This window comes from Thunnus thynnus, chromosome 22 (genome assembly GCF_963924715.1).
Source record: "Thunnus thynnus chromosome 22, fThuThy2.1, whole genome shotgun sequence".
Taxonomy (NCBI): domain Eukaryota; kingdom Metazoa; phylum Chordata; class Actinopteri; order Scombriformes; family Scombridae; genus Thunnus; species Thunnus thynnus.
Window position 1 is genome coordinate 18,521,231 of NC_089538.1, and position 14,377 is coordinate 18,535,607.

Here is a 14,377-nt window from a genome sequence, read left to right on the forward strand (position 1 = left end):
ATTTTTAAATGACATAAAAGCAGTCAGAGGGATCGTATCAATCAGAGTTTAGGAGACTGAAGATCTTGAATGAACTTGATGAAGATGAAGTTTACAGTGTTATTTTTTGTGTTGCTGATCTGCAGCTTGACTTTGCACAATAAATAATTTCATAATACTTAGAAAGACCAGTGTGTTTTAATGGCATTTTAAGAAAATCACTAAAATCTTGTTAAGAATTAAAGTCTTTTAGTAAACTGACATTTGTGCACAAAAACAGCATCTTTACTTAACAAGCTATTGTTCAAAAACAATTTCTAAAGGTCAAAGAATATAAATATTGCAGAATATGATTGCTTTATAGATATTATATATACTAATTCACCACAATCCAAAGATATCTTATCATTATGTAAATTTAACAATTTTTAAAGAATAACAAAATGGCTTTGAATGGTTTTATTTTGATCTCTGAATGTGTTTTGGATGGGATGCAATGTAAATGAGCTCCAATGGCCATTATCATACAATAGATGTGAAATTGAATATTTTATTTCTGTTCATTTATATATTAAAACAGCAATGCTTTACAAATGAATGTTTAAGAGTGTGTGCATTTGTTGCATTTTGTAAAACATCACTTTTTATGATAAATAGGTGAAACTGCTTAAATGCTGTCTGCCAGACTCCTCATAAAATAGCCCACCAGAACATCACATCCAGAATAATTCCCAATTTACCATGACAGCAAACATTGCTACACCATCATCATCATTTCAGCTGTAGTTAACCTCCTCAAAAACTCACACAGAAAGAGAATAATCCCATTAAATCCCATTTTATTGTCAAAACAACTGCATGAAAGACCACCCATGATTATTTTCAGTGCCATTTTCACAATAGATACCTTTAAAAACAGTTAGTTATGTTAGAATACACATACATAACACATCTAGGTAACCAGCAGCAGATAAAATATAATAAAACGCTGCAAAAATCCAATGCAATACAACAATTTTACATCCTATATATGTTTATAAGCAAGAAGGATAGACAGACAGACAATATATAATAAAATGTCTTGGGGAAAAAATAATGCCTTTCAGATTGTTTCTTTCATTGGATCAGACTGTCATTACCAGCATTTTTCAGATGGATATGTCTTCAATATCCAAACATTAACTTAAGTATGATTACAATATGGTTTTATTTTAAAGCACCTGGGTAAGATACTGCCATTGTCTGACATGGTGATGTCAACAACAAATGTTTTTTACATTTATCAACCCTCACAAAAGTTGATCATTCAGAATGGTTAAATGAACATAATAACACCACCACCAATCAGCTGATTCATCATAGATGATTCATCTGAACACAGCTGAACATTTACCCCTTATGGTTACTTTTTCATGCTTTCATGTCTTTTCTGTCCCAAAAGCAATCATTTTTAGGCTCCTTAGTATTTCCCCTTACAATATTTTGCAAGGTTGTAGGTACTAATGCTTGTTGCATCCTTATTACAGTCCTAAAGTATTAGTAGTGAGGAATTCTCACTGTGAAGACGACAGGACCTTGAATGGTGAAGCCAAGATAGAAAAGCATGGTACTCCCTGCTGGAGCATCAGGTTGAACAATTGTTGTAGCCTTTATTTTCTTCCCTCCAGCACAAACAAACACTTCCTGTTTGTTATTCTTCGATGGTAATGTGGGAGATTGGCAAAGCTCCACCTGGACTGGGAGAAGGATGTCTTGGATCTTTTGCACTTGCCACACTTTCCCATTACTCCACATTTTATTGATCCGCCTCCATTTCTCTTTGCTTCTTTCACCTGGACCATTAGCTTGCTCCACTATTGCATCCAACCTTGACTTGTGAACCCATTTGCACAATCCGCAGCCCTTTCCCAAAAAAAACAGAGGCAAAAGGTAACGTCCTCGAAGGTACTTGGCGTACTCGTCTCTCTCAAAAGCTTTCTCCATGAATGTGACATATTTTTGCAGATCAAGGCCAAGTATGAGATCAAGTGGCAGTTGTGCAGGTTCCACTGCTGTTTCTTGTTCTCCATCATTGTCCTCATCTTCCCATGTTTTTCCTTCTGACCCATCATCCTCTGTGGCCTGTTCTTCTTCTTCTTCATCTTCCTCTTCTTGCACCTCCTGAGGATGTTCCTCAGGCCAAAACAACAGCAGAACCAAAAGGTAATACTCAGGGCTTCTGCGACCCACTTCTCTGTCCATGAATCTGTGTAATAATATTTGGAGCTCTCTCACCTGGGTGAGCTGAGGAGAGTTAGGCATCTTGTTGCTCAAGATGATGTTGGAGAGGATGTATCTTTTAGCTGCTTCGACATCGTCAATATTTGCTTCGTAAGTAGTTTTCAAAACATCTCGGGTTGCCTCTAAATCAGAAACTGTTTCCGCATCCTCCTCAAACCCAGCACGTCTTCCCTTCGATGTGAAAAGGCCATGATTCAGACGATCTAAAAGGCCTGGAAAGCTGGTGGATTCAGCTGCTTTTTTGTGTGTATACTTTTCATAACAAAGTACAACATCCTTCCAGAAGTAAGATGGCTCTAAGACTGTCATGCCAGGCTTGGAGTAAGTTAGGTACCATTCAAAAAAGTCAAACTTGGCCTCAACTTCCATTTTTAAGTCTTGGAAAAACCTCTTGTGTTTGTTCAGCATAGAGGGTTTCTCATAGGTGATCTTTGCCACTTGCATGAAGCCAAAAAGGCCTCTGTTGTTGAAGGAATTTGAAGTGCTTACAGTACCTGCTGTGTCCTTCATTTCTGGGCCCTCTTCTTTCTCAGCTTTTTCCTCCACATCTTTGAATGCTTTAAAGGCCTTGTCTGCCCTGTCGAAGATTTCTTCTGGTCGCTTGGCTTCCCTCATCAAACGGTTCTTATGAATCTGACCAAGAGTGTCAGCTACATAAGAGTTGTTGAGTGCTCTTTCAATGGCCATCTGTGCCCATACTTCAGCTTCTTTATAGTCAAGGGTACCTCTTCTGATGTAGTAGAGACGGGAAATGGTTTGGGGGAAAGTTGCATTTCGTTTGAATTTTTGTGATGCAGTTTTTAAGACAGAGACAGCGTGGAAAAACTTCTCTTTCTCCTGAATATCTTCAATCAACCTTGAGAACTTCTCTTTACCCTTTTCTCCAATTTTTCTCTTTGTTAACAAGTCTTTAATGAACTGGATTATATGTTGTTCAGGCTGATCCCCACAAAGTGAGAACATCAGTTTCTTCACTGTAGTACTCCTGGTAATCCCTGAATTAGCCAGTAGCGTCAAAGACCACTCTGCAAACACCGGGCAAACCATACATACACATCCAGGGTTTGGACTGGATGTTTTGATAAAAGGGGTAAAAGGCTTCATTTTCTCTCCAAAAGGGGGGCCTCCATGGATGGGATCGGGTGGCCCAAGTATCTGTTGACATTCTGACATCAGTAGATAGGACTCAGGAATGTATGCTTTCAGCAGTGCCAAAAAAGAGAAGAGTTGCGTGTTGGTAGAATTACAGTTTTTTTTCGCATACTGTGCAATTTTCTCTTTTCCTGACACATCGCCACAAGCTGAACATGTCTCATTTCTATGAGGGGTTTCTGCCAAACTATGTTCCATGATGGTAAGCTTAGACTTCAAAATGAAGATGAAAATTCAGTTTTCTCTCTTCAGTTCTGCATCAAAAAGGTCCAGCAGTATTAAAATACCTGAAGAGGTGATGGCAGAGATCATGTTAATAATTTTACTTAAACTGTACAATAATTGTTATATACTATTATTACTATTCTATATTCTATAAGGTAATATTTACCACTTTCTAATAAAGAACCCTTGGTATTAGCCTTGCCAATGTGGCTGTATGGGTGACAATGGATGGTCCACCACTTTGTTCCAGACTGAGCTATTTAAATAATTGGATTGCCATGAACTTTGGTACAAACATCCATGTTGCTCTCAGGATGAATTGTAATAACTTTGGTGATCTCCTGACCTTTCATCTAGCACCATCATCAGGTCAAAAATTTGTTTCATACTTTGGTTTATGACCAAATACCTTCATGATGACCTTGCATTACAATGTTCTCATTGGCCTGTGCTTTACAGTACTTTACATTTAGTGCTAATTGGTAAATGTTAGCATGTTAACATGCTGAACAAAGATGATGACTGTAATTTAATGTTATAGCTCACTGACCTGCATCAGCACTTATGATGTGATCTATTTTCTGGCCAAATCTGTTGGGTCCTTTGCAGATTCCTGATGACAAAATATATATCACAAAACACATCACTCACAACAAAAGGTTTACAAATCTGTAGAACAAAAAATATGACTACTAATCAACACATTACATCTTCAAAGAGAAACATTTCCACACACAATATACAATGTTTAAAAAGTTTCATTTTGATATTATGTAATGATTTTAATGAGTTTTGAAACACCTGTAGTTATTGACTGTCACAATTCAGTTTAGTAAAGAGGTTCAGCAGCAACATGATCACTATGAATGTAAGTAACATAACAGCACATATTCTTACGTAATAGTACTCAAATCATGCTTGTATTGATTGCATTCAAAATGTGTAAAGAAAAAACAATGAAAAAAAACAACAAACATTATTCAAATCTTTTTACCTGTTTGAGTTCCAGCAGGTGTATGGCTGGCAATAGAGCCTGAGGATGATATTTATATGATAACAGCTTAGAGCCACTCCTTCTGCATACTGCACATTTTTGCATCTTGCAAATGATTTATCTCATTGTGTTCGAGAGTCATTCCTTCCAGTTGATCCAGCATAGTAATGACAACAAATGTACTCTTGTTTGTGTGAGTCACACCTTTATAGCCTGAGCTTGAAAGACAAGATGAAACTTAACTTTCAGGTTACATTTACTCAGAAATGAAAATTAAGCCCTGCAGCTCAGTCACTGTTTCCTTTAAACAGTCCCCTTGTACTTTACAGGCCTGCATTACTATAATCTTTCCATAAACACACAATAATAACAATAAATAACTTAGTACTTTATAGCAAACAAAAAAAATTACAATATGATGCCAGCCTATAGGGCACATTTTCTTTCATTCACTTAGTGAATTGATAGTTTTTATTGTAACAAACAAGAGCTGTTAAACATTAAAGCTGCTCAGAACAATACTTTAATAATAACAAAAGATTATTGTATTATGTGTTATGTGTTATGAGAAATGAGTCACTGATAGTGGCAAACTTCAGCGCCACAGAGCTCATTGTTTTGGTTTTAAAACCTGCAACTCTACTATTTTGGTTCTCAGTCTCACAGCTTTCATTAGTGGTGTTTCAAAATGCAGCAGGAAGCTAATTTTTAGCTAAAAAACCCTAAAAAATAGTCTGTATATTACCTCCCCAGCACCTATTATGAGCATGGTGGAGCACAAAGCAGCAAAAGAATCAGATATTTTGTATGTCGGAGGGGCAATCTGTACAACTGACCTATCTCTGCGTCAACTGACAAACTCCATTCACCCCAAAGGGAAGGGAAGACTGAAAGATGCAGATAAAAGCTCCAGAAACCTACTAAGTGGACTAATAGAGTAATAGAGTTGACTAATAAACATTGATCAGAATTTTAATGTTATCAGCACATTAACATATATGCTAAACACACACTGATCATGGTTGTTTTAATAGAAAATCACAGTCGTCAGGAGCTTCTCCTCAGACTCATCATGCAGGAGCTTCTGAATAACTTCTGTGATTAACAACCTGCATTAAAAAAACAAAAAGAGAAAACAAAGGAATAAACTTCATCAATAAGCCTCTGAATAAGTGCTATGAAAGACATGTAAAAAAATAAAACTAGTTTCATTGTTTATTGAGTGAAGAACTTCTTGTTGACTGTCACAGTGTTTTCAAGTAATTACTAAGGATTGTTTTACAATAAAACATACGTCATCTAAGGACCAAGGCGGGTGTGATTTATTGCTGCTTAAGGTAGTGTCAGGTAAAGGTAATCGGTATTTGCACCTGTTTTTTTTTTTTTTGTTTTTTTGCTTCAATCATTCTTATCTTGCTTGTGATGGAATATTTGATCATTCTTATCTGATTTTGACTTCAGAGACTTCCTGCTTTTCCAGCTGTGCCTGAAACTGAATGCAGATATGTTTCAAACTATAGATTCATTCTCTTTCATAGTGACTCATCTCTTTCTATGTCATTATGTGTTTCTCTTTGTCTCTCTCTCTCTCTCTCTCTGTTCTTGCTCTGTGATCTGGGATCATTGTATTCTGTGAAAAACAAAACAAAACGTGGGCTGATGAATTTTCTGTTTGGACAGGCTAAACTGGCTACCTGGCTCACAAGGAGGAATAAAGTGAAGGATTGTGGGCCGGTAGACCCGATGTTACTGTTGAGGGGGCTGGTCTCTGCACACCTTAGGGCTGAATATGGTTATTACAGTCTGGTAAATGATATTGTTGGGTTTCAGAAGTTGTATAGACGGAGCTGTTTGTACTGTGGGGGAGGAGGGTCTATATGTATCTGAATGTGATGGCTTGATGTCATGTTTTGTGTTTTTGATTATAGTTGGACATGCTGGTCTGCTTAAAAGGAATGCTGCGATACATGGTGGCAGCTGTGTGTCGTAGTGTGATTGGTGGATGGCGTAAAGGGTGTCTGTGACGTGTGACTTAGTGTTATTTTACATGTTTTCTCAATGGGTTGGAGCTGTATGTAGTGTTATAAGTGCCTTTGTTTTTTATAAAGGATATCAAAAGTCTCTCTCTCTCTCTCTCACCTGCTGCAGGAGTGAATCTCACTGTAGGAAGATTTACCTCAGAGCTTATTTTCACTTTAACCATATTTCTCTTGGTTTTCAGTTCTACAGCAGAACTCAAAACAAAAAGATTCAACAAAAAGATTAAGTGTATGCAATATTGTTGAATAAAGAAATACAAAATCAGTTTTGGAAATTTGCCGGTTAATGTTTGAAAAAAGCGCGCAAGTTCAATCACTGTTTTGTTGAAATATTTAAATGATGAATGAAGGTATCCACGCTGTGCCGGCTGTGCGTAAAGTAAGCAGGGCTGTGTTTAAACCTGTGTTAAAATGTTTTCACGAGGAATGCTTTATTTGTTCATCACATATAGGATATTGATGTAGGTCTACTCTGTTTAGGGAGGAGCACGGCACAGGACCTCTGTTTTACTCACTGATTATATGGATACATGTCCACGTCCATGCGCAGAACTGACTACTGCAACATATTTTTAGACTTGACTGCAAGTAGCATAACTGGAAATTCACTGTAATCATTCTCGTGACATGATGGAAAAAAATAACTTCTATTTAATAAAAATGTCCGGATAGATTTGATGGAGCTCAGGACAAATCGTAATCCTACGCCGCCTAATCTGCAAAAACACAGCCTCAGCTGCGCCTCTCCTCCCACGCCGGCGTAAATGCGCTCCTTTGGTGCCCGGAAATTCCCAAACAGGCGCAGACGCACAAAAAGTAGACTTGCGCATGAGGAAAAAAGAATAATAAAGACTGCGTTTGGACCAGTGCTGGCATTGCGCCTGCAAGATTTAAGTGACAAAAACCTTAGTAATTTTAATTTAACACTTTTAAATAAGATTTACCTGTACAAGAGACAGCTTTACGATCTATGGCTGCAAAGACAGAGTAAAGAATCAGGATACAGCATCACATTCTGTCACATCACATTTGGAAACCAAAAAGTTTATCAATTAAAAAACTAAGAGCAAAGAAAAATATTTGTTTTTCTTTTTTTAATATTCTTTCTACCATAAGAAGCAGTAAAAATGTTATTAATGTACCTCATCTGGTCCACTGCGTCCGCCGTGTCTTATCCTGTTCTATACGGATGTGAGGGTTACATTTGGATAATATGCAAACACACCATGGTGTGTGATGGTGTGATCTACAGGTATTTGACTACAACTGTACCATAAAGCATTTACACAACTTCTGGCAGGATGGAAACAGTGACACGCACAATGATCAGGTTTAAACCCTCATATCTCTGATAAAGATTCAGATTCAAATTAAGGGTCATGGTTGTAGTTTTCTACCACCATAAATCACACAACTGAAGAGTTAGCTCACATGTATAAGCCAAAATGTAAGTATGTCAACAAGTGTTGACAACTAATGTGACTATGTGCAGCTGTAAATCATCAATCATTGCCTATAATAATTAGATGTTCTTAAAATAAGACTCCAATTTAAACAAGGAGGGAAGATGGATAGTTTATTTAATTAATTACAGTTAAAGAAGATACATTCATCAGTTTGTATTAAGCTGAACAGTATAGATAGATAAACAGTACATATTACACTGTAACTACATACATATTAAATCATCATCATGATCATTCTCAATTCTTCAACAGTACAATTCAACCCACTCCTCAGTTTGACTTAAACTCCAACACTTGGTGGGAAATGACGTTGGCAGTTCTGCTCAACGATGAGCATTCTGTAATTAGAAAAAAATGTTTTTTTAGAAAAGTATTTGATAGAATGTCCACAGAAAATGAACTTCATTATGAAAGCAAGTCGGCTTTTTATATCATGCTCAAGGTTATTTTAATGATTTAATGATTTTTCAATACTTGTCTAACTAACAGTATTGGGTCACAAATAGCAAGACACATTTTGTTTAGGGCCACTGACTAAACGTAAGGGCTCAGTTTGGGACCCAAAATTTGGCTTTTGAATAATGAAGTGGTACTAAGATTATTATCTAATCAAGGGACTGAATGTGTTTGTTTGTTTGTTTGTTATCTACATTTGGTGATTCAATTGGCGCAATTTTTAAAGGTCCTCTATGTAGAATTGTGAAGCAATTTACATGTATTAATCGTATTTTATTGCCAATGAGTAAACGGGTAGTAATGTAACGTAAAAACTGAGACCTTCCCCAACTTTCTAGGTTGTCTGTAACAGCCTGTAGACTGATTTCTATGTGAAGGCCCTGGGTCTTCCAATGGAAGTGACATTTTTGCGCACTCCAGAGTGCCTTGCCTCTCTCCCGCTAACGCCAACAAACGACAGCATGACGACACAACAACACAACAAAAATGTTTCTGTCCGACTAGAAACACCCTGCAGATATTAGCTCTCAAGCTAATGAGATGGCTATCTGCCTCCATCAACCACCACACATTTCACAACAAAACACCCACCCACTCCTGAGCACACACAGCTAAAACAACTTTAAAACAACTTTTCCTCAACAAAGGAGCAGAAAACAAGCTCCAGAGCGATAGCAAAACATAGGCCTAGCATACCCCTTTTGTTTTTCCTGTTGGTAGTCCAAAGGTCATAATAAGTACACATTTCACAACAAAACCACAGCATGTTGCTCCCCAGTCACAGCACGTCACCCCCTGACCACAGCACGTTGCTCCCCAGCCACAGCACGTCGCTCCCCAGCCACAGCACGTCACTCCCTGACCACAGCAGGTTGCTCCCCAGCCACAGCGTGTTGCTCCCCAGCCACAGCACATTGCTATCCAACCACAGCACGTTGCTCTCCAGCCACAGCACATTGCTCCCCAACCACAGCACGTTGCTCCCCAGCCACAGCACATTGCTCCCCGACCACAGCACGTTGCTCCCCAGCCACAGCTCATTGCTCCCCAGCCACAGCGTGTCACTCCCCAACCACAGCACGTTGCTCCCCAGCCACAGCACATTGCTCCCCGACCACAGCACGTTGCTCCCTAGCCACAGCACATTGCTCCCCGACCACACCACGTTGCTCCCTAGCCACAGCTCATTGCTGCCCGGCCACAGCATGTTGCTCCCCAGCCACAGCGCATTGCTCCCTGACTACAGCACGTTGCTCCCCGGCCACAGCTCACTGAGCCTACTGATGTTTAGTAAACATGGTTGGTAAAAAAAACTGACTGGGAGTGAGAGATGCTTTACTGAAACACGGTGCCTAATACAATGTTAGAGATCTTTATGTAATTATGTACAGTAAGTGTAAGCAAGGAAAACAACATCACCTGCAATAGTCTTGCGTCGCAAACATGCACCTGAGCACGTGAGAGCGTGTGCATGTGCACGTGAGCACCAGGATGTTGACTGCAGCTCATTTAATAGCAAAAGATGTCACCTATGAGAAGGAATTTCTGATTCCTACATATAGAACCTTTAACCAGTTCTTGTGCATTTCAAGAGTGTTTTCAATTGTTCACTTTGCAGTTTGTCTAAACAACAACATCATACTTGTTGGTTCAGTTTGCTTTCTCCTATCTCTTGTTGTTTATTCAAGTGGGATCATCTCAGCTGATGACCACTGATAGTGAAATGCTCACCTTTCTTTTCGGCGACCTTCACCTGCTGACGTTGGAAGACGTGTCCACTTTTGTCATTTTGCCACGTTAGTTTGAAATCAGTCACACTTTGATGCTTCAGGCTTATCTCCAACTGAGAGAAAACACCAGTGTTACAATAACACAACTCTATCTGTGACTGTAATAAAGTATCTAAGGCCATAAGGTAAATGTATATAAGATCTTGTTGAACAACATTTTTCTTAACTAATTCTGATTATCTTAAATAAACATAAAGCATGAATTTTATGGGTATTTTATTCTCATATTCAAAATGGTTACCAATGGTTACATGTCAAACACCTGCAGTCTCATTTCACTCTCTTTCAAATCCAGATATACATGTTAAGAATCTGTCGATTAGATTCTTTTACCTTTTTCAGGAGTGCACTGCTGACTGTGGAGTCAGTGAGATCCACACCAGAGCGAACCTTTATCCTTATTACCATCTTCTTCACTTTGAGACCTGCAGCACCCCGACAAATAATCATACAGTCAGTGATCACTCATTGAAATGCTCTTAAATAATGATTCAGTGGAAAACATGAAAGGTTGTGGTTGCTTTTGGCAATTACGAGCAAGGATATAATTTCCACTGGGGACTGGTGACATGACCCCCTCACTTTTCAAAATTCTATTTTTGAACAGTTTTACAGTTTCAGGTGGATTTACACACTAAAATCTCTGATTCAAAATCCAGATAATGAAAATGTAAATACTCTATATCTCTTTTCTTTTGTTACTTTCTGTCAAATGTTAAATCAAAGTCTAGGTTTTAAGGAGGCCTCAGTGTACCTGTGTAGACTAAGCAGTGAATGTGAAAATGAGCAATGAAATTGGTTGCACTGCAGCCACTTATGCATAATGTCTGATGTAATAAATTTGTTTTGTTGTTTGGTTAGATGTTGTGTTATGTTATGTATGTGAATCAGTGTACGCCTTGGGGTGCAAAACACATTTCAAAAAAACAGTCTGATAATAAAGTCAAATCACATCTGTGTCATTCTTAGTTATTACTATGTGGTTACAGCTATTAAACTTTACAAGCAGCAAACAGCAGATTTTTTGGCCCTGGGCTTCACCTTTAAGGCTTCACCTCTGCCCTGTATTATTTATGGAAATTGTTGGAGCCTTATGCAGCCAGAGCTGAAGGTCTGCAGGCAGTTTACAGGGTTAAGAGAAGGACTTTCACCTCATCTACATGTTTTCTGAGTAAAATAATCATGCAATTTTCATTTACAGTTAAAGGTTCTCTGTGGAGTTTTTTTGTAAACAAAAAAAGTTATGTTTACACTCAGTGTTACTCACCAAAATGCAGTGTGTGCATCCTAGAAGTGTAACAATTGCATTTCCTTCCACATAAAAAATTTGAAAAGCTGACCTTTTAAAATATTTTATTTCATGCATTTGATCAATCAGCGGGATAGTGAGTAACCATGGCAGGAGGAGAATTTACTGTTCAATGTCCAATACAAACATAACAGAGACCCCCTCATAAAAAACAAAGCTCTGCAGCAGTACTAGCAGTCAAAACTGCTCAATTTGTTACAGGGATAGTCACTGGTAGTGTCTATAATGTGAACTCCTGGATATTAAATGTTCACTGGCAATTATCTGTGGTTGTCCCAGTAATATTTGTTGTTAAAGTGTACTGAAGTAGCATATCATGACATGGTTAAGCAAAGTAAAAAAAAAAAAGGTTATAAATGCAGTTACAAGAACAATACTTTCCACTCTTTCCACTTGGGATGTTTGATTTGAAAGAGAACTTATTTTAATTTTAATTATAACTATTCTAATTATCTGTTCACTCCTCCTTCTCTTTCATCTGTTTCTATCTGCGGATGTCTGTAAATGTATCGTCTCAGATATGTTTAAGTAGGATTAACATGCTAGGCTAACAGTCCGTCAGCTGTGTGACTTTATATCTGTGCTGTGACATCTTTTAGAGCACACAAACACCGTAAATACAGCTGTCACCTGCCCAGCATGGTGCTGTTAAACTGGAAACACCATGGCTACACCTTATTTTTATATAGTCTATGGGCTACACACAGCACAGCTATGCTAATGATGTTAGCCATGCTAACTAGCTTCTAGTTGCCATGCAGGCTGGTAAAATGGATCTGTCATGTCTCTTTCTTTGTATCCACAGGTTGGTGCTCCTGTTAGTCTCAGAGCCTCCGGGTGAGAGGCTTCAGTCAGTAAATGTGTGTTTTTAAAACTTATATTGGGGCTGCACTCAGGGGCTCTGTTGTAAACACCCCCTGAGGACGTAATAGAAACTGTCCGTGCCAATTAATTTTGAAAGAGCAACGGTCAATGGGGAAACACCAACACTGGGCCGGCCAATGGTGTAACACTCAGTGAATCAGGCGGTCAGTCAGTCAGTCAGTGACAGACATTCAGGGTTATAGGGATGGTCCGTGGCTGGTTCAGCAAAAATAATGACATCATCACATCATTTCAGCAACTCACCACCCTGGCAGACAAACGTGGCCTTCTGGTTACACTGAGTTTCAACCCAGCGCCCCTGTTGTGACACTGCAACAGAAGCACAGTCTCCCCAAGAATGCGAGTCTCTCAGCCAGTACCTGAAGGAGGTTTCTCTTCCATCAGACCACATCCAGGTATCTCTAAACAGGCCAATCCACACTTTGTTGGGCAGCCACGTTTTGGCCAAATTGACAATCCTAGAATTTTCGGTTTCACTCCTTACATCGGCTATGTCAGTCCTCTTACTTCTACACAGATCTTGACTGTTCACCCAGCTCCTTCCTCCTGAGTAATACACATACCTTCTCTTGCCGTCCTGATCACCTAAAGAGATACAGAAGGGCAGAAGCAACAGTGAATTTCAGGTCTTTTTTCTGCAAAGCAAGTAGGGGTTGTGTTCAAGCATCAATTAAGAAGACACTAATCTGTACCAGCACCAGGGAACAAAAAAAAGATCTTCTTTGGGAATCAAAAGGGGCTCCTTTCATTGACTTTAAAATTACATGCATACATACATACATACATACATAGGATTTGGTGGAGACCATTGACCATCACAAATGTTTGAGATTGAGTGGCTATGGAAAGTGTTAAATTCTATTTTCACAACAAGTGTGTCTAATTAGCCTTAGTCACTTTTCTGTATGTTTTTATTTGTTAACACACAGTCGTCCCAACCCCCTCTGTTTAGATTACTTGGTTCCTTCGAGCTGTAAAGCACTCATGGTAGCAGCGGAGCTCGTAGAGCCGATCAGCTCAGCTACATCTGTGAATTGTTGCAAATTGCAGTTGTGTTAACCACAGTGTGAGGTATAAATAACCAATGTATTCACACTACAAAACAGAATGGCTTGAATGAATTTGTAAATTACTAAGAGGTTCAAAAATGTCCCTATTTTAAAGTGACTTTTGCAGTGGTTTTAACATTAGTGTTAGCTTGTTGTCCTTTGTTTTTGTCAAATTTGCAGCACTTAAATGCATCCTACAAACCAGGAGATTTTTTACAAAAAGTCTAGAGTTTAATAGTTTAAGTAAAAACAAGTTTGTGAGCTTTCTTTACTTAACATTAAATAATCAACGGCACTGGTTATGTAATCAGCTAATGTTACCGTTGAGTTAAAAGCTTTTTCACTAACATTTTCTTGTTCAATACTGAATGGACTGGACTGCATTTATATAGCACTTTTCTAGTTTACAACTTTACAACACATGCCAACATTCACCAGATCACATGCATTTATACACTGATAGCAGAGGCTGCCATGCAAGGTGCCAACCTACTCATTGGGAGCCATAAAGCGCTTTCTATAAAAAAAGTGTACAGTGTTTCTAATGGTCATTCACACACACACTCACACACCAATGGCGCAGCCATTGGGAGCAATTTGAGGTTCAGTATCCTGCCCGTGGACTGGAGGAGCCAGGGATCAGGCCACCAACCTTCTGATTAGTGGACAACCCGCTCTACCTCCTGAGCCACAGCCATACCAATTATTATTACTATTGCTATTAAATGCAATATAGTGTTAATAAGTTTCATT

General features: G+C 38.6%; 2 protein-coding genes across 2 annotated transcripts; both read right to left on the reverse strand.

The window, feature by feature from the left end:
- Positions 1-776: 776 nt before the first annotated feature.
- On the reverse strand, positions 777-4,252 carry LOC137174327 (sterile alpha motif domain-containing protein 9-like). Its single transcript, XM_067579550.1, has 2 exons — positions 4,187-4,252; positions 777-3,698 (listed from the first exon to the last, which is right to left on the reverse strand). Exon 2 carries the CDS (start codon positions 3,607-3,609, stop codon positions 1,516-1,518), a length of 2,094 nt encoding a protein of 697 aa, XP_067435651.1. The 5' UTR covers positions 3,610-3,698; positions 4,187-4,252; the 3' UTR covers positions 777-1,515.
- A 4,001-nt stretch (positions 4,253-8,253) lies between these two features.
- On the reverse strand, positions 8,254-13,195 carry LOC137174747 (uncharacterized). Its single transcript, XM_067580207.1, has 4 exons — positions 12,819-13,195; positions 10,715-10,806; positions 10,323-10,434; positions 8,254-8,473 (listed from the first exon to the last, which is right to left on the reverse strand). Exons 1-4 carry the CDS (start codon positions 12,964-12,966, stop codon positions 8,406-8,408), a joined length of 420 nt encoding a protein of 139 aa, XP_067436308.1. The 5' UTR covers positions 12,967-13,195; the 3' UTR covers positions 8,254-8,405.
- Positions 13,196-14,377: the final 1,182 nt, after the last annotated feature.